General features: G+C 41.3%; 1 protein-coding gene across 3 annotated transcripts; it reads left to right on the plus strand.

The window, feature by feature from the left end:
- Nucleotides 1-2,353: 2,353 nt before the first annotated feature.
- ARL14EP (ADP ribosylation factor like GTPase 14 effector protein) lies at nt 2,354-16,211 on the plus strand. 3 transcript variants are annotated; one of them, XM_005216280.5, is made up of 4 exons: nt 2,354-2,450; nt 12,293-12,780; nt 14,025-14,152; nt 15,673-16,211. In XM_005216280.5, exons 2-4 carry the CDS (start codon nt 12,355-12,357, stop codon nt 15,899-15,901), a joined length of 783 nt encoding a protein of 260 aa, XP_005216337.1. In that variant the 5' UTR covers nt 2,354-2,450; nt 12,293-12,354; the 3' UTR covers nt 15,902-16,211.
- Nucleotides 16,212-21,758: the final 5,547 nt, after the last annotated feature.

Here is a 21,758-nt window from a genome sequence, read left to right on the forward strand (position 1 = left end):
GGCTCATAGCGAATAGTTAAAATATGGCCCATTGTGGTGACCTGACAAACAAGGAATAAAGTCATAGTGGCCACATTGCCCTGGTGGGCATTCTGTTTCTCCCGTATGGCAATATCCTGTTTTTCCCTGCTGGTACCAGTTTCTCAAGACTACCTGACGACCCCAACAGTGAGACTCCTTCAACTACATGACCACAAGACCCCAGCGGCTGACTAAAGATAAACTGAGGCCCCCTCCCTCTGGGGCACAATTTCCCATCAATAGGGTATAAGAAGCATTGGCTTTAAAAAGAGGGCACTGGTTTTTCTCTAAGGCCAGTCTCTTTCTTCTTTCTTCCTATAATAAATCTTTCTCTGCCTGACTGCCTTGCTTTCTCTCTTTTTCTCCACGTTTGCCTTATAGGCTAGTTAGTGAGGCAGGGCAGGGTGGGACGGGGGTCCTCCTACCCCTACCTGAAAATATTTGAAGGCTTAGCCCCTTAGCTAAGAGATGGAGGGCCCTCAAAAATTCCAGGTGAATAAATCTGCTTTAAAAATTCACTTCAGTTCAGTAGCTCAACTCTCTGAAACCACATGGGCTGCAGCACGCCAGGCTTCCCTGTCCATCACCAACACTCGAGCTTACTCAAACTCATGTCCATCGAGTTGGTGATGCCATCCAACCATCTCATTCTCTGTCGTCTCCTTCTCCTCCCGCCTTCAATCTTTTCCAGCATCATTGTCTCTTCCAGTGAGTCAGTTCTTCCCATCAGGTGGCCAAAGTATTGGAGTTTCAGTTTCAGCATCAGTCTTCAGTGATCAATGCCAAGAAATAGAGGAAAACAATAGAATGGGAAAGACTAGAGATCTCTTCAAGAAAATTAGAAATACCAAGGGAACATTTCATGCAAAGATGGGCTCAATAAAGAACAGAAATGGTATGGACCTAACAGAAGCAGAAGATATGAAGAAGAGATGGCAAGAATACACAGAAGAACTTTACAAAAAAGATCATCATGACCTAGATAACCACAATGCTGTGATCACTCACCTAGAGCCAGACATCCTGGAATGTGAAGTCAAGTGGGCCTTAGAAAGCATCACTACGAACAAAGCTAGTGGAGGTGATGGAATTTCAGTTGAGCTATTTCAAATCCTGAAAGATGATGCTGTGAAAGTGCTGCATTCAATATGCCAGCAAATTTGGAAAACTCAGCAGTGGCCACAGGACTGGAAAAGGTCAGTTTTCATTCCAATCCCAAAGGAAGGCAATGCCAAAGAAATGTTCAAACTACCTCATAATTGCACTCATCTCACACGCTAGCAAAGTAATGCTCAAAATTCTCCAAGCCAGGCTTTAAAAATTAATGAGCTCCTAATTGGTACAGACAATAAGGATACAAGAAAGACAACACTTTTTGTTCTCCTCAGAAAATTTGCAAGTGTCTTCCTGGTTCCTACACGAAGCGTGCATGCTTCATCCCTTCAGTCCTGTCCAACCCTTTCCGACCCAACGGACCGTACCCCACCAGACTCCTCTGTCGATGGGATTCTCCAGGCAAGAACACTCGAGCGGATTGCCATGCCTTTTCCAGGCGATCTTCCTAACTCAGGGATCGAACCCACGTCTTTTATGTCTCCTGCATTAGTAGGCGGGTTCTTTACCATTAGCGCCGCCTGGGAGGCCTCCTATTTCACTCGAAGTAATAAACAGCTATTCTCATAGTTTATAATGGGATTCCCAGGTGGCGCTAGTGGTAAAGAGACAGAAGGAATAAGGGTTCGATCCTTCGTTCAGGAAAAGCCCCTGGAGGAGAAATGGGAACCCACTCCAGTATCCTCGCCTGAAGAATCCCATGGACAGAGGGGCCAGCAGGTTACAGTTCACCGAGTCACAAAGAGTCGGACACGACTGAGCCAGTGAGCACACACATTCTTATAGTTTATAACAAAGGGGATGCATTTTGGAATATATTTCGCTTGAATTAAGTAAATCATAAAATGGGAGACCTCATACAGAGGGCCTTCTTAAGGTGTTTTGAATTCATTCACTTCTTCAGGGATTAGGAGGCTTGAGGTGCAAAGATTCTGCGTCACGCACAGACGTAGAAACTCGCGAACACAACTCAAGTTAGCGGAACTTGCATCTTGGTAAAGTTGACCCTAGGCACAATTCCCTAATGTCAAAGGAAAAAAAAAAAAATTCCGTCAGCATCTGAAGCAACTATTGCCTCACCTTGAATCATTCGCCAATTCATGCCGCCCCGCCCTTTCCGCCCCGGAGGCCGCCAAGCTCTGTTCCCCTCTAGACTTCTTCAGGGCCTCTCTTTATGGTAGCGCTGAGCCTCTCTAGCCTCCCTCGCCGTTCTCTCGGTGGTAAACTCCAGGAAGTGTTGAAAAGCGCGTACCCAGGACATTCTCAGAGGCGGCGGTTATGGTGCGCACTGGGTCGGTGGAGAGCTCGAGCTAAAGGTAAACAGGGGATAGAGGGGAGGGTCTGGGGCGTGGAGACGCGTTCCTGGGTGGGAGCGGGGCTCGGGCCGGCTGAGGGAGGGTCCCAAAGCAGAGGAGGGGGAGCACGTTGGACACGTGAGGGGAATTTTCAGCTGCGTTCTTGGGGCCTTCCGCGGCCTGCGGCCCTCCAGCGACCCCCTCTCCCTCCGGTCGATCTGCGGCCCCTTGTGTCGAAGTCAAGCACGGTTCCTGTCTACTCCGCGGGTTGTCGCCTCTCTTGGGGAGACCTGGAGCCGTCCTAATTTTGACTTAAGGTTTGTCTTATTTAGAGGAGAGCTTTTGTGGCTTAGAACCCCATCCACTGCTCTTTGGGTTTTATTTTTTAAATCAGAACCTTCCTAGTCCTAGCTGTTTGGTTGAGGCTGGAGGTCGAATAGTATTCTTTTCTCCATCCCGGTAGCATGAACATAAATAGGGGCTCATACGCTGGATCTGGTGGCTTACAACATTCTCAAATAGCTGGTGAAAAGTAGGGTAGTTATGCATGCAATGCAGGAGACCCCGGTTCGATTCCTGGGTCGGGAAGATCCCCTGGAGAAGGGATAGGCTACCCTCTCCAGTATTCTTCGGCTTCCCTTGTGGCTCAGCTGGTAAAGAATCCTCCAGCAGTGCGGGAAACCCCGGTTGGATCCCTGGTTGGGAAGATCCCCTGGAAAAGGGAAGGGCTACCCACTCCAATATTCTGGCTTGGAGAATTCTATGGGCTCTATACTCAATGGGGTCGCAGAGAGTCTGACACGACTAAGCGACTTTCACTTTTTAAAACAATACTTTTACCTTTATAGTCTTGTTCTTAGCAAGACTTCCCATACTTTGTCATTCCTAAAATGTTTTAGTTTCCCAGAGGGGAATCATTTATTGAAAAATATAAAAGATGAGACTTTTAAGTTGCGTGATAGTGGAGTAGGTATTCCCAGGCTCAGTTTTTGGAAGGAAGGAAGGTTGGGATTCTAATCAGGCTAAAGAAACTGTTGCTTGGCAGATGGCTCAGTGGTAGAAACCGCCCGCCAATGCAGGAGATGCAGGTTGGTCTCTGGGTTGGAAGGATCCCTTGGAGAAGAAAATGGCAACCCACTCCAGTAGTCTTGCCTGGAAAATTCCAGACAGAGGAGTCTGTTGAGCTACAGTCCACAGGGTCTCAAAAGAGTCTGGATGTGACTAACTCAACAAAGAAAGTGTTAAGGACTTTAAACTACTGCTCCAATGAGAAGAAGCCCCTAGGGAAGGGTGTGTGGGAGGAATGCCATCACTGTGCTTGTGACCACAGGATTGAAATTGGGATAGTTGCAGGATCCTGAGCATCTGGTTATACTGATTTGGGGGCGATTCAGCCTTCTCCGTGTGAGATTCTGGCAGTTTGAGGAACATGGATTCATTCGAAAGAAGCTACAGCTGTAACAGGACCCAGATGATTCCTGGCCCTCATGGAGCTTAGTATGTAATGGAAAAAACTAACAGGAAAGAAGAAAGCCAGTGATGAGTGCTATAAAAAGGGAAGTCCCTGAACTTCCTTCTTCTTTTTACTTAAGTGATATAGAAAATAACACCATATAGCTCCTGTCTTCCAACAGCTGAGAAGTAATAGAGGCAAAGTTTCAAACAGAGGAAAAAGGATCTGTAACAATAGAATTTGGGTAAGGCATGCCAGAAAGATGAATATGGGCACAGTCTTGAAGGATTAATTAGCATTGCCTGGCTTTCCGAGCATAGAGAACAGTGAAAGTGAGAGTCGTGCAATCATGTCCGCCTTCTTCCAGGGATCTTCCCAACCCAGGGATGGAACCCAGGTCTCCTGCATTGCAGGAGGATTCTTTACCAGCTGAGCCACCAGGGAAGCCCCAATATGAAGACTTAAAATGTAACAGAAATTTTCAGGTAGTGTAGTTTGACCTGCAGTGTATGATGTTTGAACAAATAATGCCATGCTAAGTGTCCAGACGTTTGTTTTCTAGGAAGAGGTGAGTGTTTTCCACACATTAGCTTACAATTCAAGGTCACAATCACTTACCCAACATCTATATTGAGTATTAAGTTAATTGTGGTTGTTGTTCAGTCCCTAAGTCTTGTCTGACTCTTACGCAACCCCATGGACTGTAGCCTGCCAGGCTCCTCTGTTCATGGGATTTCCCAGGCAAGAATACTGGAGTAGGTTGCCCTTTCCTTCTCCATAGTATTATAAGTAGTATTAAGTACTGTTAATTAATCTGTTTTAAAAAACTGAAGTACTGTTAAAAAGTTAAAGTATTGTTCATCTCCAGGAGTAGTTAGTAGTGCTTGACAGTTTTGACCACATCCAGAATTCAGGTAAAATAAAGAGAGCTTTACTCATTCGTCTTGGTCTGTAAACCATCCCTCAGTTGTTGAATTCGAAGTATTCTGTTCTCTTTGACCTTTAAGGACCCTAGGAATAGATACAAATCACAAATGGAGTTTAGAGACCTGAAAGGTTTGCTGAGTTGTTCCCAATACGAGCACTGTGCAGTATATCAAAGTCTTAGTCGTTCTTGCAATAAAGTGTTAGTCGTCTCCAACTTTTTGCGACCCCTTGGACTGTAGTCTGCCAGGCTCCTTTGTCCGTGGGATTTCCCAGACAAGAATCCTGGAGTGGGTTGCCATTTCCTTCAGGGGATCTTCCAGACCCATGGGTTGAACCTGGGTCTCTCACATTATAGGCAGAATCTTTACCACCTGAGCCACCAGGGGAACATTATTGTGCAATATATATATAGATGGGACTTATTGTTTTAATCCAGTCACCCCACCCCTATGTGGTTCATTTCATCTCCTTACATTTAAAGTGATTATTGATAGGTATGTGTGTTCAGTGCAGTTAGTTCAGTCACTCATTCGAGTCCAGCGCTTTGTGACCCCATGAACTGCAGCATAGCAGGCCTCCCTGTCCATCACCAACTCCCAGAGTTTACCATACTCATGTCTATTGAGTCAGTGATGCCATCCAACCATCTCATCCTCTGTCATCCCCTTCTCCTCCCTCCTTCAGTCTTTCCCAGCATCAAGGTCTTTTCACATGAGTCAGTTCTTTGAATTAGGTGGCCAAAGTTTTGGAGTTGCAGCTTCAGCATCAGTTCTTCCAATGAACACTCAGGACTGATCTCCTTTAGGATGGACTGGTTGTATCTCTTTGCAGTCCAAGGGAATCTCAAGAATCTTCTCCAACACCACACTTCAAAAGCATCGATTCTTCGGGGCTCAGCTTTATTTGTAGTCCAACTCTCACATCCATACATGACTACTGGAAAAACCATAGCCTTGACTAGACGGACCTTTGTTGACAAAGTAATGTCTCTACTTCTTAATATGCTTTCTAGGTTGGTCATAACTGTCCTTCCAAGGAGGAAGCATCTTTTAATTTCATGGCTGCAGGTTCCATCTGCAGTGATTTTGGAGCCCAAGAAAATAAAGTCTCTCACAGTTTTCCCATCTGTTTGCCATGAAGTGATGGGACCAGATGCCATGATCTTCGTTTTCTGAATGTTGAGCCTTAAGCCAAATTTTTCACTCTTTTCTTTCACTTTCATCAAGAGGCTCTTCAGTTCTTCTTCACTTTCTGCCGTAAGGGTGGTGTCATCTGCATATCTGAGGTTATTGCTATTTCTCTCAGCAGTCTTGATTCCAGCTTGTGCTTCCTCTAGCCCAGCGTTTCTCATGATGTACTGTGCATATAAGTTAAATAAGCAGTGTAGCAATATACAGCCTTGACATACTCCTTTTTCTATTTGGAACCAGTCTGTTATTCCGTGTCCAGTTCTAACTGTTGCTTCCTGACCTGCATACAGATTTCTGAGGAGGCAGGTCATGTGCTCTGGTATTCCCATCTCTTAAAGAATTTTCCACGGTTTATTGTGATCCACACAGTCAGAGGCTTTGGCATAGTCAGTAAAGCAGAAATAGATGTTTTTCGGGAACTCTCTTGCTTTTTCGATGATACAGCAGATGTTGGCAATTTGATCTCTGGTTCCTCTGCCTTTTCTAAAACCAGCTTGAAATCTGGAAGTTCAGGGTTCATGTATTGTTGAATCCTGGCTTGTAGAATTTTGAGCATTACTTTGCTAGCGTGTGAGATGAGTACAATTGTGCGACAGTTTGAACATTCTTTGGCATTGCCTTTTTTAGGGATTGGAATGAAAACTGACCTTTTCCATGTACCTATTGCCGTTCTGTTGATTGTTTCTGGTTGTTTTTGTAGTTCTTCTCTTGGTCTCTCCTCTAGTGGTTTGATGATTTATTTTTTCAGTGTTACTTTTGGATTTCTTTCTGGTTTTTGTGTATCTGTTGTAGGTTTGTGGTTACCATAGGTTCATATATATTGACATATAATAATAACGTGTGTGTGCACATATATATATATATAAATTCCCAAGCATGCGTGCTAAGTCACTTCAGTCGTGTCGGACTCTGTGCAACCCTGTGGACTATAGCCCGCCAGGCTCCTCTGTCCATAGGATACTGCACGCAAAAACACTGGAGTGGGTTGCCATGCCCTCTTCCAGGGGATCTTCCTGACCCAGGGATCAAACCCGCATGTCTCCCTGGTACCTTAGACTGCAGCTACAGTTTCAGAAGTTCTCTGATCATTTGGCAGGCTCTTTAGGGTTAGTAAATGGATTCCCTTCATGATAGTGTAGGTGCCCTTGAAACAGCTGCTTTTTTGCTCTGTCCCAGGATGGGCAAGTCTGTGTACAGGCTCCTCAATGATATTTCTCCCTGCTGAAGACCGTTGTGGGGGATGGGTTTCCCGTCGACACCATGTCTCTGTCTCTTTTACCCATCCTGTGTGATCCCTCTATCACTTGCTCTGCAGCCCTCAGTATTTCTTCAGCAGGAATTGATCTGTATGTAGGTACAAATTCAGCATGTTCATGTGAAGAGATAAGTTCAGGGTCTTCTACACTGTCATCTTTGACTGGATACTGTGGACTGTGTTATTGTCTGAAGTTTACTTTATGGTGCCTGGGTCTTGAGATTTAAGACTATTTCACTTAGCCATTTAACCCTTCTCTTGGTACCCATTCACATGTCCTATAGGTAGTATTTGAGGATAATGGGCACAAAAAGTTGACAGTTGCAAGAGGCATGACGTGTGTGTGCACTCTCCGGTGTGCACGCACCCAGGCCTGAAACTGCTGATTTGCATAGGAGGGGTGAATGGAATTATTATTATTATTTTATTAAATAAAAGATAAATGGGAAAATGCCTTATAAATTGTCCCTATACTGAAAAAAGACATTTTTCATGAAAGGGAAAGATTCTTAAAAGTTGACCTAAAAATACATTTAAGTTTTTTGTTTGGTTAAAGTTCCTCTTAATGTGATTTTTTTCCTACTAACTTCAAGAGTGGTAACAAAGCACAGGCTGTATTAGGGAACTTGGCCCATTGGAACGTATTGTCATATCTCCCCTATAGTTCGGGGAAGAAAACAGTGAGTTCCCTAATTATTTCCCGTGTCCCTCTGCTGTGTTAGTGGTAGTGATGATTGTGATGGTGCTGCTTTAACCCCCGTAGGAGGCCTGTGATCGGGTCCTAGAGCTCACGGGATTAGGAAAACCTGCTAGCATTGTGGCCTTGTTTGAGGCCACTTCTTCAGTGCACCTACCCTACCTACCTTAGAGTTGGGTAATGGATAGCAAGAGAAAATGCTTAAAACTTACTTCAAGGAATCTAGCAAAGATAATTTAAGTTTAAAAACCAAACTGGTAGATTAAAAGAACAGATTGGAAATGGCCATTGCGAAGAGTCAGGGTGGGCAAAGTGGGTGAAAAGGGGGTCAGAGCGTCCAGACTCCAGCTGTAAATAAGTAGTGGGGTGACGTCCAGCTGGATGACTAACTAGTAATTCTGTACTGCATATTTAAAAGCTGCTGAGGGAGTAGACTTTAAAAGTTCTCATCAAAGAGAGAGAAATTTCTAACTGTGGTGACAGATATTAACTAAACTTACTGTGTGGATCATTTTGCAATATGTACAAATACTGCATTGTTTCATCTGAAACTAATATAATGTGTCAATACCTCAGTTTTTTAAAAAGGCGTATTCCCTGAGCTGTCAGTGTTCACATCATATGAGGAGCAAATATCCAGTACTTGTGTTTACTACCTCAGGTATAGAAGAATGAAGTCTAACAAATCTATATTTACTTCTTTCTCTCTCCACTCTTCTGGGAGTGCTATAAAAATATTGAAAGTTAATCTTAGAATCACAAAACATACTCTGTTTAGTTACTCTGTTTAGAAAGTATTGGCAGTTCTAAAGAAAGAGAAAATTGAGAATGCAGAACTTTTTAAAGAAAGGGTCTAAAGGGTCAAATAATAAAATCCGGAGTTAGTAGGGAGAGACTTTATTGAAAGCATTATTGCCAGAGGGGAAAAGAGATTATTGCAGTGGAAAGAATTCTCTGACCAAAAGATTTACCAGCTTCTCAAGGGAGGAGTAAACAGTGCTTGGAACAGAACTGCTTGGTCTGATTGTAGATCCCAGATTGTTTTAGCCTGAGGCCAGCTTTTTCTCTGGAGGGATTCCTTGCTGGCTCTGGCCGAGGTTATACCAAAGTTCAGGGGCCTAGAGGAAGGAGAGAAACTTAAAATATGGTTAGCTATATTTTTCCAATTTTGTTCCAGTTGATTATTTCAGCAAGCAATTCAGCTAATTACTCACAAATTTATAAATGAGACAATGGGGATTTGGAGGTCCTTTGTTCTGGTCATAGGTAAACAGTGGGATGTTCTTGAGTCTTACAGAAGCCATACAGAGAGTAGGAGGGTTTCTTTAGGCAGGCCTGTTCAAGAACCAGTAGTACAGGTCTCAGGTAAAATTTAACTTGTTAAAAGGCATTTTTCTATTTGAAGTGGAAAATGTACAAATAAAGTTCATTGGAACATTTATATAGGAAGGCCTTAGGATACTCATTGACATTCAGGAATTAATAATCCTACATCACTCAGTGTAGTTTGAAAGTACTTACAGACCGATCTCACTTGTACCATAGTGAAATTTTCCTGAAAGAGGGGTAGGGAGGGGAGGGTGGAAAACCAATCTCACTTGTACCATAGTGAAATTTTCCTGAAAGAGGGGTAGGGAGGGGAGGGTGGAAAACCAATCTAAAGTAATCAGGTCTAAATGAACACGTTTAGGGCTTATTTGGTATATGGTTTACATCCAGTCCCATAAGAAGCTGGTTTTTGTTTTTTTTTTCCTTCTGTGAGAAATACTAGATATTGTGCTGGTCTAAGTGACTTGGCTGGAGCAAATTAAACTTTTCTATGTTTAATGTATTTTCCATTAAAAAAAAAAGAGGGAGGAAGTAAAATTGTGACTGTGACACTGGTATAAAATCAGTAGTGCCTGGTTTTTATTTTCCTTATTAACAAGGGGATTGGTAAAATGTTATAACCAGTTCAAGTGATAGAACAGACACATTTATTGATCAGGAATATTGAAATAAATGAGCAAGTAGAGGCAAAACTGTCTTCTTCCACAGTGGGCCAGGGGAGTCAGTTGTACCTCTAACAGAATTTACCAGAATATGGACAAGAATTGTTCTGCATTGCTGTTAGTTACATACAGTTGTCAGGTGTAAAATAGCTCAAAGGCAGCGAAAGATGCAGAGCTCTTATGTAATCAGAATGTGACAACCTGAAGGTTGTACTTTCAACAGTGCAGTTTTCCACTGAAGCCAGGTATTTTTCTCCAAATCTAGTTCATGAAATTTACAGCTCCCTCTCCCCCTCTCAAATAATCTTCCCTTAAGTATCAGACTTCCTAGAAGGCAAGTGCATGTCTGTATGTGTTTCTTACTCTTTTTTGGTGTATTCTGTAAATATAGAAGATGCTTGGTGAATGTTCTGTTAATTGAATTATCTATAGTAGTGCATCTCAAACTGTAATGTGCTTATGTATCATCTGGGGATTTATTTTTTGAATGAGATTCTAATTCACTGAGCCCACTGAGATCTCTCTTTTCTCATAAGTTCCCTGCTGATGCTAGTACTAGTTCATGGACAATAAATAGTAATGTATTTAAGGAAGACATTGTGCTGTGTTGTGCTCATTCACTTCAGTCGTGTCTGACTCTTTGCCACCCTATGGGTGCTAGCCCGACGGGCTCCTCTGTCCACGGTATTCTCCAGGCAAGAATACTGGAGTGGGTTGCCATGCACTCTGCCAGGGGATCGTCCCAACCCAGGGATGGAACCCATTTCTCTTATGTCTACTGTATTGGTGGGCAGGTTCTTTACCACTCGTGTCACTTGGGAAGCCTTGGCAAACATAGCACCATGCTGCAAGTGAGGAGAAGGCAGTGGCGCCCCACTCCAGTACTCTTGCCTGGAAAATCCCATGGGCGGAGGAGCCTGGTGGGCTGCAGTCCTTGGGGTTGCAAAGAGTTGGACACGACTGAGTGACTTCACTTTCACTTTTCACTTTCATGCATTGGAGAAGGAAATGGCAGCCCACTCCAGTGTTCTTGCATGGAGAATCCCAGGGACGGGGGAGCCTGGTGGGCTGCCATCTGTGGGGTCGCACAGAGTTGGACACGGCTGAAGTGACTTAGCAGTAGCAGCAGCAAGTGAAGAGAACAACATGAGGCTACTAGACTACCACTTGAAGGAAAAAAAAAATACTAATTGTGGGTGACATTGCCAGAGCACAGGCCTAAGTGAGCAGAAGAAACAGTTGCTTGGAAACAAATTCTGAGAACTCATATTAGAATCTTAGCCTAAGGGAGGGGAAGAGAAGGGAGAACATTGGGAGTTACTACAGGGGAGGAGTAACCAGAGGGGGTAGGTGTTAGAAAGCAGGCAGCAGCCACTGAAATCAATGCCTGAAATTTTGTGCTTCTTGAGCTAAACTTTTTCTTTTTCATTTTTTAAAGCAGTGTTTGAATGTAAAACTGCTTTGATTCAGGTGTGTACACTTTTATCATGACAGTTTCACTCAAGTGAATGGTTCCAGTATGCCATTGAGCTTTAAGCAGTGTGAAAAATACTTTTTGTACTGCAACTGGTCTTGTCTTCTTTCAGACGGGGCACTTTAATTTTTACCTGAGGAGGTCCTGTAATTTGTTCATCGGTGGTAGTTCAGCTTTCTTTTAACAGCACAGAAGAGGTGGGAGATAATGTGGAACTGGCACCAAAGAAAGATCTCTACGTACTAGAAGATGGGGAGAGGGAAGGCACGGTAAATGAGGCTGCCAAGTTTAGCAAATAAAACATAGGAGGAAACCCAGTTAAATTTTAACTTCAGAGAAGCAACAAATGACTTTTTAGCAATATTTGTGATATAATTTAAATTGTTTATGCATTATCTAAAATTCAAATTTAACTGAGCATCCTGTATTTTATCTAATAGTAAATAATTCTACCCTAACAGTGATACCTGAGAGATCCCACACATTGTTCTAATGATAATAGCTTTATAGTAAATAAATTTCTTATTTTGATTTCCTTCAAGATTATCTTGGCTTTCTTGAACCTTTACACTTCCATAGACCAGCTTCCTAAATTCTGGGTGGTGGGGGATTTGTGGAATACCTGGTGAAATTTGGTTTAGAATCATACTGAATTTATAGATAAATTCCTGTAGAATTGACATATTTACTATAGTCACACTTGCCATGATTGCTTTCTTATGTTTTTGTAGGCTTTTGGTAAATGTCTTTCTATTCCTTGCTTGCTAAGAGTTTTCTTTTTATTATGCAGGCCTTGCATTTTCTCAAATGCTTTTTCAGCTTCTCAGATAAAATTTTTGCAGCACAAATCTGACTGTCTTTAATGTTTTTCTCTAGGGTGATCTGCTAGAGAGTGATCTCTAGGTGAAAATCAGAAAGGAAATTTACTATAATCAAGCATGATGGATCCATGTTCAGTTGGAGTCCAGCTTCGAACCACAAATGAGTGCCATAAAACCTATTATACTCGTCATACAGGTTTCAAGACTTTGCAAGAATTGTCATCAAATGACATGCTTCTACTTCAGTTGAGAACTGGAATGACACTTTCTGGGAACAATACAATCTGCTTCCATCATGCAAAAGTTTACATCGACAGATTTGAGGATTTGCAGAAGTCATGTTGTGACCCATTTAACATACACAAAAAACTAGCCAAAAAAAATTTACATGTAATTGATTTAGATGATGCCACTTTTCTGAGTGCAAAATTTGGAAGACAGCTTGTACCTGGTTGGAAGCTTTGTCCAAAATGTACACAGATAATCAATGGAAGTGTGGATGTTGATTCTGAAGACCGGCAGAAAAGAAAACCTGACTCAGACGTATGTAGAGTCGATTTTTTCTCTGCTACTTCTACAATGTAGGGTTTTATTTAATTATAAAGAAATCATTTATATCACTTTATTACAGTTGGCCCTTAAACAACACAGGTTTGAACTGTGCAGGTCCACTTATATGTGGACTTCTTTCAGTCAGTACAGCACTATTACAATCTGTGGTTGGTTGAATCCAAAGACGCGAGGGCCAACTCTGGGACTGGAGCAGCAGCCTAGCATTTTGGTATCCAGAACTGATAGTGGGACCAATTCCACTAGAATATCAAGGGATGGACTTGAATGCAGTGAATGTAAAGTTGGGGAGGTGAAAATAGATGATGTTTTCTAAATATTTGTGGAAACCCAGATTGTATGGTAAAGAGAGTTGGCTTGGGGAAAGAATAATATAATATTCCCTAGACTTTCAAGCGGCAACTCCTAGTGCTCAGACATTCTGGCATTGCCAGAGCTTAACAATCTTAGCTCTTTTTCTGATACAGAAGTAACTCAGTGGGTTATGCCTGCCAGCAAGAGTTTGAAATACAGCAGAATGAATTCCCTTTTTTATGAAAGACTTGAAAACTGCTGCTCTAAAAGGAACTTTGTGACTTGAAATAATTGTTTCTTATTTCAGCCTTTCTTTTGACTTTGGCACTATCCCATTCTTATCTGGGTTTTTAAGATGTTTGTGAATTTCCTTTGCGTCTAGCTCTGAATTCTTGTTATGGTCAAGGCTAATTTTAGGACTCCCTACTGTCAAAAAGCATACATTTTTACATTGCAAGTATTAAATATCTTATAACTCTCTTCCTTATTCACATGCCTACATTTAGATTATTTAACCATTATCAGAACAGTTTAAGATTTCATAAAGCTTTCTGGTGTAGAACAAGGACTGGTATGTCAAAGGAGGACTTGTCAAATTTTCTATTTATAAGCAATTTATAATTCTTGCTGCTGGCATATTTTTCTCAATTTTCTCCTTTCTATTATATTAATAAACCACATTAAAAGATAATTAAAATTTTAAATTATATGTAGTGCTTTTCCTTTGTTATCCCCTCAAAGGCATAGCTCCAGGACCCAGTATAAATTTTGTTACATTTGGGCACTAAAACTTTTTTCTTTCTTTTTTACAAATTCCAGACTGTCTTCCCGGCTAAGAAATAATCTGGATTAATGTTAAGTGAAATATCTGTGTATGGTTTGATATTAAGATTTGAGTTAATAATTTGTTAACTTTTATTCAGGGAAGAACTGCTAAAGCTTTGAGGTCATTACAATTTGCAAATCCAGGAAAGCAAACTGAATTTGCTCCAGAAACTGGTAAAAGAGAAAAAAGAAGGCTTACCAAAAATGCAACAGCTGGTTCAGACAGGTACACTATGTGTTGTTTAAGTCATATGTTAGCTTGCCTCACATCTGCATTGTTTTCCTATCTTTCTCTTACAAGTTTTGAGTTTTCTGGTTAGATAGTTTAAATTCGATAATCTGGAATTAGTAAGAACCCCCAAGGGTCTCATAGAAAATTAAGGTGTTCCCTTCCACTCTAAAAATTTTTTTGTTTCTAAGAAAGTCTCAATGAAGTGCATTTATATAATCTTTTTGGCACAGTAATTAAAATAATTTAAGCACACTATACTTCTTGTAACTAAAATAATTATTTGAAAAGCATTAATACATCAGTTGTATGTCTCTGCTCTATATGTGGCAACTAAAACAAATTTTGTGAGAATGCAAGGTTGTTTTTTATTTTTTAATGTCTAAAATAGAAATGGGCTTCCCCGGTGGTTCAGTGGTAAAGAATCTGCCTGCAGTGCAGGAACCACAGGAGACATGGGTTTGAGTTGGGGAGATCTGGAGGAGGGCATGGCAACCCACTCCAGTATTCTTGTGTGGAGAATCCCGTGGACAGAGCCTGGCAGACTGTAGTCCATGGGGTGAAAAAGAGCGGGACATGACTGAATGACTTAGGACACATTTTCTAAGAGAAAGAGTCCTTGTATATAGAATGTCCTCAAGCAAGGATTACTTATGCTTCCCTAGTGGCTCAGACGATAAAGAATCTGTCTGCAATGCAGGAGTCCTGGGTTCAATCCCTGGGTTGGGAAGATCCCCTGGAGGAGGGCATGGCAACCCACTCCAGTATTCTTGGCTGGAGAATCCCCATTGACCGAGGAGCCTGGCGGGCTGCAGTCCATGGGGTCACAGAGAGACAGACATGACTGAACTTCTAAGCATAGCAAAATAGAAACAATTTTGGTGTAGTTAATAGAACGAACAAGAAAGCTAAATTGTTTAGAATATGATTTTTTTAATTGAGCATTTCTAAAATACAAATTGACAAAGCAATGTTAGTGTAATCATCCAGAATTATTTTTTATACAGGCCATTATTCCATCTGTGAAGGTTTTCCATTGAGTCATTAGGTGCTTTGAGGCCAGATTTGCTAGTCTGTCAAAGAACAAGAAACAGATTAATTGCAGTATAAAAAACAGCTGGATGGTATACTGTGATAAAAATAAAGCTGTGTTCACAAAGCAATAAAGAGATTGGTTGCTAATAAAATGCACCACTATTACCTAGTCTTTTCTTTTTGGTAAGGGATAAATAGTTTTAGCAGCTATATTATTATTTTTGGACACATTTCGCCTGCATTCCTTTGGATATGTTTCAACCCTTTACAAGAGAGGGCCTTCTTCTCACAAGCAGTTTGTTAACTGTTAATTGTAGAGTAACTTTGAGTCAGGTAACCCAGGTATCAGTTTGGCAAAGTTTCATCTATAATCCGAAACATTTTATCTCCCTTACATTTTTTTTATTACCCTATTGTCAACTAAATATTCAGAAATGAAATATGCATGAAGTGTATAACTTGCCTTGTGTTTTGTATTACAGACAGGTGATCCCGGCAAAGAGTAAGGTCTACGATAGCCAGGGTCTCCTGATTTTCAGTGGAATGGACCTCTGTGACTGCCTCGATGAAGACTGCTTAGGCTGTTTCTATGCTTGTCCTGCCTGCGGTTCTACCAAATGTGGTGCCGAATGCCGCTGTGATCGAAAGTGGCTATATGAGCAAATTGAAATCGAAGGAGGAGAAATAATTCATAACAAACATGCTGGATAATTTGTGGTGTCCGATTGTGACCCTTTCTGTATTTCTAAAGTTCTGTAATTCTAAGATACATGTTAAAGTTGGTTTTGCCAAATCACACATATGTACTCAGTGTGCACTAACACTGCCTTTGGGTACCTTAAGATAAATTATTTGATGTCAATTTAGATGGACTGTTTTATTACTCAGCAGTCATCTCTTTGAGCCTTTCTGGGTTAATGTAAAAAAGTAATGTATAGGCAGTCCTCTGTTTGTACAACTCCCATGTCCATAAATTTCCATGGCACTGATACAGTTAAATAAACCAGTTCCTTAACAGCAACAGTTCAAATTTCAGTTACTGTGGTATGTTAACTGTGAGTAGTTCCATGAGGTACGAACTTCCTGCTAGCTGTTAAGCTCTCAAATCAGTATGTAACACGTGTACTTCAAGGTCAGTGACTGAGTAGTCAGATTACTTCTCAAATCCTGCTAGTGATTCATCGCTGCACGTCTATTACTCAGTTTGTTCAGACAGCAGAGCACGTAGTGGTGGTGTCTCCTTGTCACCCACATGACCTTTCATGTCAGGAGCCACGTTAGGCGTTACTGGCAAAATGGAGGCACGGCCCCAACCCCCTCCTCATCTCGCAGGCACGGCCCCGGGTTGAAGGAGGTAGGCCTTGTGATTCTGACTTGTTCTTTCCCTTCTTCGGTTGAGTTGGCTGGAAAGAATGTTAAGGTGCTTGAGAGAAGCATGAGAAAGCACAAAGCCTTCTACAGTTGTGCCCAGAATATAAAGTAACCATTGACATTTGTTCAAGGATCTTTACAAAGAATGTCCCAGGATGAGCACATAGGCCGCAGCTTGAGGCCAAGGATTGTTGTTTGAGACTTGTTTGTGAGGGAAATATTTATGGCAAAAGAAGTTTGTTGAGTTTAGGGTTTAGAAATAATTAAGAATAGCTAGAAGCCTTTTTCAGAGAAGGCAATGGCACCCCACTCCAGTACTCTTGCCTGGAAAATCCCATGGACAGAGGAGCCTGGTAGGCTGCAGTACATGGGGTTGCTAAAAGTTGGACACGACTGAGCGACTTCACTTTCACTTTTCACTTTCACTTTTCACTTTCATGCATTGGAGAAGGCAATGGCAACCCACTCCAGTGTTCTTGCCTGGAGAATCCCAGGGATGGGGGAGCCTGGTGGGCTGCTGCCTATGGGGTCGCACAGAGCTGGACACGACTGAAGCGACTTAGCAGCAGCAGAAGCCTTTTTAAGAGAGAGTGATCTTAAGGTGCTAGGGGCAAACAGGATTTAGAAAGATAAGAAATAAACAGGAATGTAGCATGAATTACAATGTAATCACAAGTTGAAAGTGAAGTCACTCAGTCGGGTCAGACTCTTTGTGACCCCACGGACTGTAGCCTACCTGGCTTCTCCATCCATGGGATTTTCCAGGCAAGAGTCCTGGAGTGGATGGATTGCCATTTCCTTCTCCAGGGGATCTTCCCTACCCAGGGATTGAACCCGGGTCTACCACATTGTAGGCAGATGCTTTTATCGTCTGAGCCAGGGAAGTTAAATACAGTCAGTTTTGGTGGAGGAAGCTAAAAACTTCAAACCTCTGACCTAATGCTTTTGTCAAAGTATAAAAAAGAACCTGAAGCTTGAAATAAACATGTAGGTCCATACTGTGAGTCAGAGACTACATCATCCCCCACTATTCAGGTAATTCCCTGGCTGCTGAAGCTGGACTCCGGCACTTTTACAAAGTGTGTAATCGGAAATGGCCAACAGAGACAAAATTGCAGTCAAGAAATGAAAATGATAAAGCTAGAGGTAAAACATGAATAGACGGGGTTATAGAAGGAATCACTGATCATGGGAATGTTGCCAGTGTTGCTATGCTAGAGCCTCTAGATGTGCAGCTAGAGGAACTTGGTGCAAGCAGACTCATCATAAATGAGGGTTGTGATGAAAAGGATGAACATGTCCCAGAGGTAACAAACTTCACATTAAAGCAAACTACAGAGATGGTTCCCAACATTGAAAACACAAACAATAACATAGTGGAAGCTAAACTTCCACATGGAAGTATGAAAATTTGCAGTGGTATAGAAAAGATGCTTTCCCAGTGTCATACATTACTTAACAAAAAGGCAAGTGTGAGTATTCATGATTTTTTTTACAATGAAATAGCACTTTAATTCCCAGTGTTTCTGGTATTTTAAATTACAGTATACTAAGTCACATTTTTTTCATTCTTTTACATTTATAACTGACACCTTGTAATATTTTGACATTTTTTTCAAGGTCACACAATGGTAATTCTCTCCATTAATTATTGAGTATTTTGATTGACACTAGCACCCATGCAAAGCAAAGACTGCCTATAGGTGAGAATAGTACATACTTCAGGAAAAATCTGATATATCTGAGTAGTTGAACTATTTTAGAAATAATCTCCATAAACTCCATAAACTCCATAATTCCATAAGTGCTAAAATACATCATTTCTTCTCCCCACTTACTCTTTTTTAAAATGTTTTAATACTGTAAACCTTTCATTACTTAGACTGTGTTCTTGGTGAAAATTTGTCCTTGGTGGCAAAAATCTATTTCTGTATGTAAAGCATGGATATATATGCAACATTTAAACAGATACACCTTACATTAGGCTTCCCAGGTGCCACAATGGTAAAGAATCCGCCTGCCAGTGCAGGAGATGCAAGAGACTCGAGTTCAGTCGCTGGGTTGAAAAGACCCGCTGGAGGAGGAAATGGCAACCCACTCCAGTATTCTTACCTGGAAAATTCCACAGAGGAGCCTGCTGCTGCTGCTGCTAAGTCGCTTCAGTCGTGTCCGACTCTGTGCGATCCCATAGACGGCAGCCCACCAGGCTCCCCCGTCCCTGGGATTCTCCAGGCAAGAATACTGGAGTGGGTTGCCATTGCCTTCTCCAATGCATGATAGTGAAAAGTGAAAGTGAAGTCGCTCAGTCATGTCTGACCCTCAGCGACCCCATGGACTGCAGCCTACCAGGCTCCTCCGTCCATGGGATTTTTCAGGCAAGAGTACTGGAGTGGGGTGCCATTGCCTTCAGAGGAGCCTAGCAGGCTACATTCCATGGGGTCACAAAGAGGCGGACATGACTGAGCATGCGTGCACATGCACGTACATTTTATCTGTGGTGGTTAATAGGGTGTTGACTAGGATTAAAAGGACTAAAAACAGCTCCATGATGGAGTACTAATGAAGAAAGGTGGAGAAACAGTGGTTGAGATAGAGAATAAATTGTAAGACTATTAGATAGACTATAAGACCTATCAATGTGTCTAAAACCTTATTGTCTAGACATGTTTTCTGAACTAGGTTTTTATTTTCCCTAAAGATAGTACTTTAGTTTAATCAAATTAGCCTTTTAGCAATTTGAAATACTTTTTAGCTGTTGAAAGATTTATACAGCCAGTTTGATTGAATTGACCAATAGAGATTTATTTTTACTCCTGTGTACTTTTGGTATCTTTTAAATGACTGATTTTACTTTGATGGAATGCCATTTTCAACCATGGAATTAAATGTCATTTTTAAGTTATAACTGTTCACTGGCCTAGTTATCAGGAATAAACTTTATCAATTCCTTGACCAATATGTTTTTGACAGAGCACTGGCAGAAAGAATATTTTGTCTTCCTAATACTTAAATCCATGGTGGGCTTCCCTGGTGGCTCAGATGGTAAAGATCTGCCTGTAATGCAGGAGGCATGGGTTTGATCCCTGGGATGGGAAGTTCCCCTGGAAAAGGAAATGGCAACCCACTTCAGTATTCTTGCCTGGATAATTTCATGGACAGAGGAGCCTGGCGAGCTTCAGTCTATGGGGTCGAAAAGAGTCTGACATGACTGAGCAACTAACACTTTCACGTACTTAAGTCAGATGCTAGATTCATTTTTTCATTGAAAGATAATTGCTTTACAGAATTTTGTTTTCTGTCAAACCTCAACATGAATCAACCGTAGGTATACATATATCCCCTCCCTTTTGAATCTCCCTCCCCCTCTCACCCCTCTAGGTTGATATAGAGCCCCTGTTTGAGTTTCCTGGGCCGTACAGCAAATTCCTGTTGGCTATTTATTTTACATATGGTAATGTAAGTTTCCATGTTACTCTTTCCATACATCTCACCCTCTCCTCCCCTCTCCCCATGTCCATAGGTCTATTCTCTGTATATTGTTTCTCTGTAAGTAAATTCTTCAGTACCATTTTTCTAGATTTCTTCAGTACCATTTTTCTAGATTGTGCATTAGAATACAGTATCTTATCTTTCTCTTTCTGACTCACTTCACTGTATAATAGATTCTAGGTTCATCCACCTCGTTAAAACTGATTCAAATGTGTCCCTTTTTATGGCTGAGTAATATTCCATTGTGTGTATGTACCACAACTTCTTTTTTTTTTATTTTATTTTTAAACTTTACAATATTGTATTGGTTTTGCCAAACATCAAAATGAATCCACCACAGGCATACATGTGTTCCCCATCCTGAACCCTCCTCCATCTTCCCTCCCCATACCATCCCTCTGGGTCGTCTCAGTGCACCAGCCATCTGTTAATGGACATCTAGGTTGCTTCCGTGTTCTCGCTATTGTAAATAGTGCTGCAGTGAACAATGGGATACATGTCCAGTTTGGGGGTTTTTTTTGATAATTTTTCAGTTTTGGTTTCCTTGGGGTATGCCTAGAAGACGGATTTCTGGATCATATGGTGGTTTTATTCCTAGTTTTTTAAGGAATCTCCATACCATCTTCCATAGTGGCTGTTTCAATTTACATTCCCACCAACAGTGCAAGAGCGTTCCCTTTTCTCCACATCCTCTCCAGCATTTATTGTTTGTGGACTTTTTGATGATGGCTGTTCGGATCAGTGTAGGGTGATATCTCATTGTAGTTTTGATTTGCATTTCTCTAGTAATGAGCGATGTTGAGCATCTTTTAATGTGTTCGTTAGCCATCTGTAGGTCTTCTTTGGAGAAATGTCTGTTTAGGTCTTTCCCACTTTTTGATTGGGTTGTTTGTTTTTCTGGCATTGAGTTGTATGAGCTGCTTGTATATTTTGGAAATTAACCCTTTGTCAGTTGTTTCACTTGCTATTATTTCCTCCCATTCTGAGGGTTGTCTTTTCACCTTGCTTATAGTTTCCTTTGCTATGCAAAAGCTTTTAAGTTTAATCAGGTCCCACTTGTTTTGTTTTTATTTAAATTACTCTAGGAGGTGGGTCATAGAGGATCTTGCTTTGGTTTATGTCATCCAGTGTTCTGCCTATGTTTTCCTCCAAGAGTTTTTATAGTTTCTGGTCTTACATTTAGGTCTTTAATCCATTTTGAATTTATCTTTGTATATGGTGTTAGGAAGTGTTCTAATTTCATTCTTTTACATGTAGCTGTCCACTTTTCCCAGCACCATTTATTGAAAATGAAGTCTTTGCCCCATTGTATATTCTTGCCTCCTTTGTCAAAAATAAGGTACCCATAGGTGCATGGGTTTATTTCTGGGCTTTCTATCTTGTTCCATTGGTCTATATTTCTATTTTTGTTCCAGTACCATACTGTCTTGATGACCGTAGCTTTGTAGTATAATCTGAAGTCAGGAATGTTGATTCCTCCAAGTCCATTCTTCTTTTCTAGACTGCTTTGGCTATTTGGGGTCTTTTGTGTTTCCCTATGAATTGTGAAGTTTTTTATTCTAGTTCTGTGTAAGATGCTGTTGGTAATTTGATAGGGATCACATTAAATCTGTAGATTGCATTTGGTAGTATAGTCATTTTCATAATATTGATTCTTCAAAAAAACAATCTAATATATTGAATATTGAATGTTCCATGTGCACTTGAG

This window comes from Bos taurus, chromosome 15, assembly GCF_002263795.3.
Source record: "Bos taurus isolate L1 Dominette 01449 registration number 42190680 breed Hereford chromosome 15, ARS-UCD2.0, whole genome shotgun sequence".
NCBI lineage: Eukaryota > Metazoa > Chordata > Mammalia > Artiodactyla > Bovidae > Bos > Bos taurus.

Coding starts and splice junctions, on each gene's coding strand:
- ARL14EP (XM_005216280.5), top strand. CDS start 12,355: ATGATGGATCCATGTTCAGTTGGAGTCCAGCTTCGAACCACAAATGAG. Junction 12,781..14,024: donor AAAGAAAACCTGACTCAGAC/GTATGTAGAGTC, acceptor ACTTTTATTCAG/GGAAGAACTGCTAAAGCTTT. Junction 14,153..15,672: donor GCAACAGCTGGTTCAGACAG/GTACACTATGTG, acceptor TTTGTATTACAG/ACAGGTGATCCCGGCAAAGA.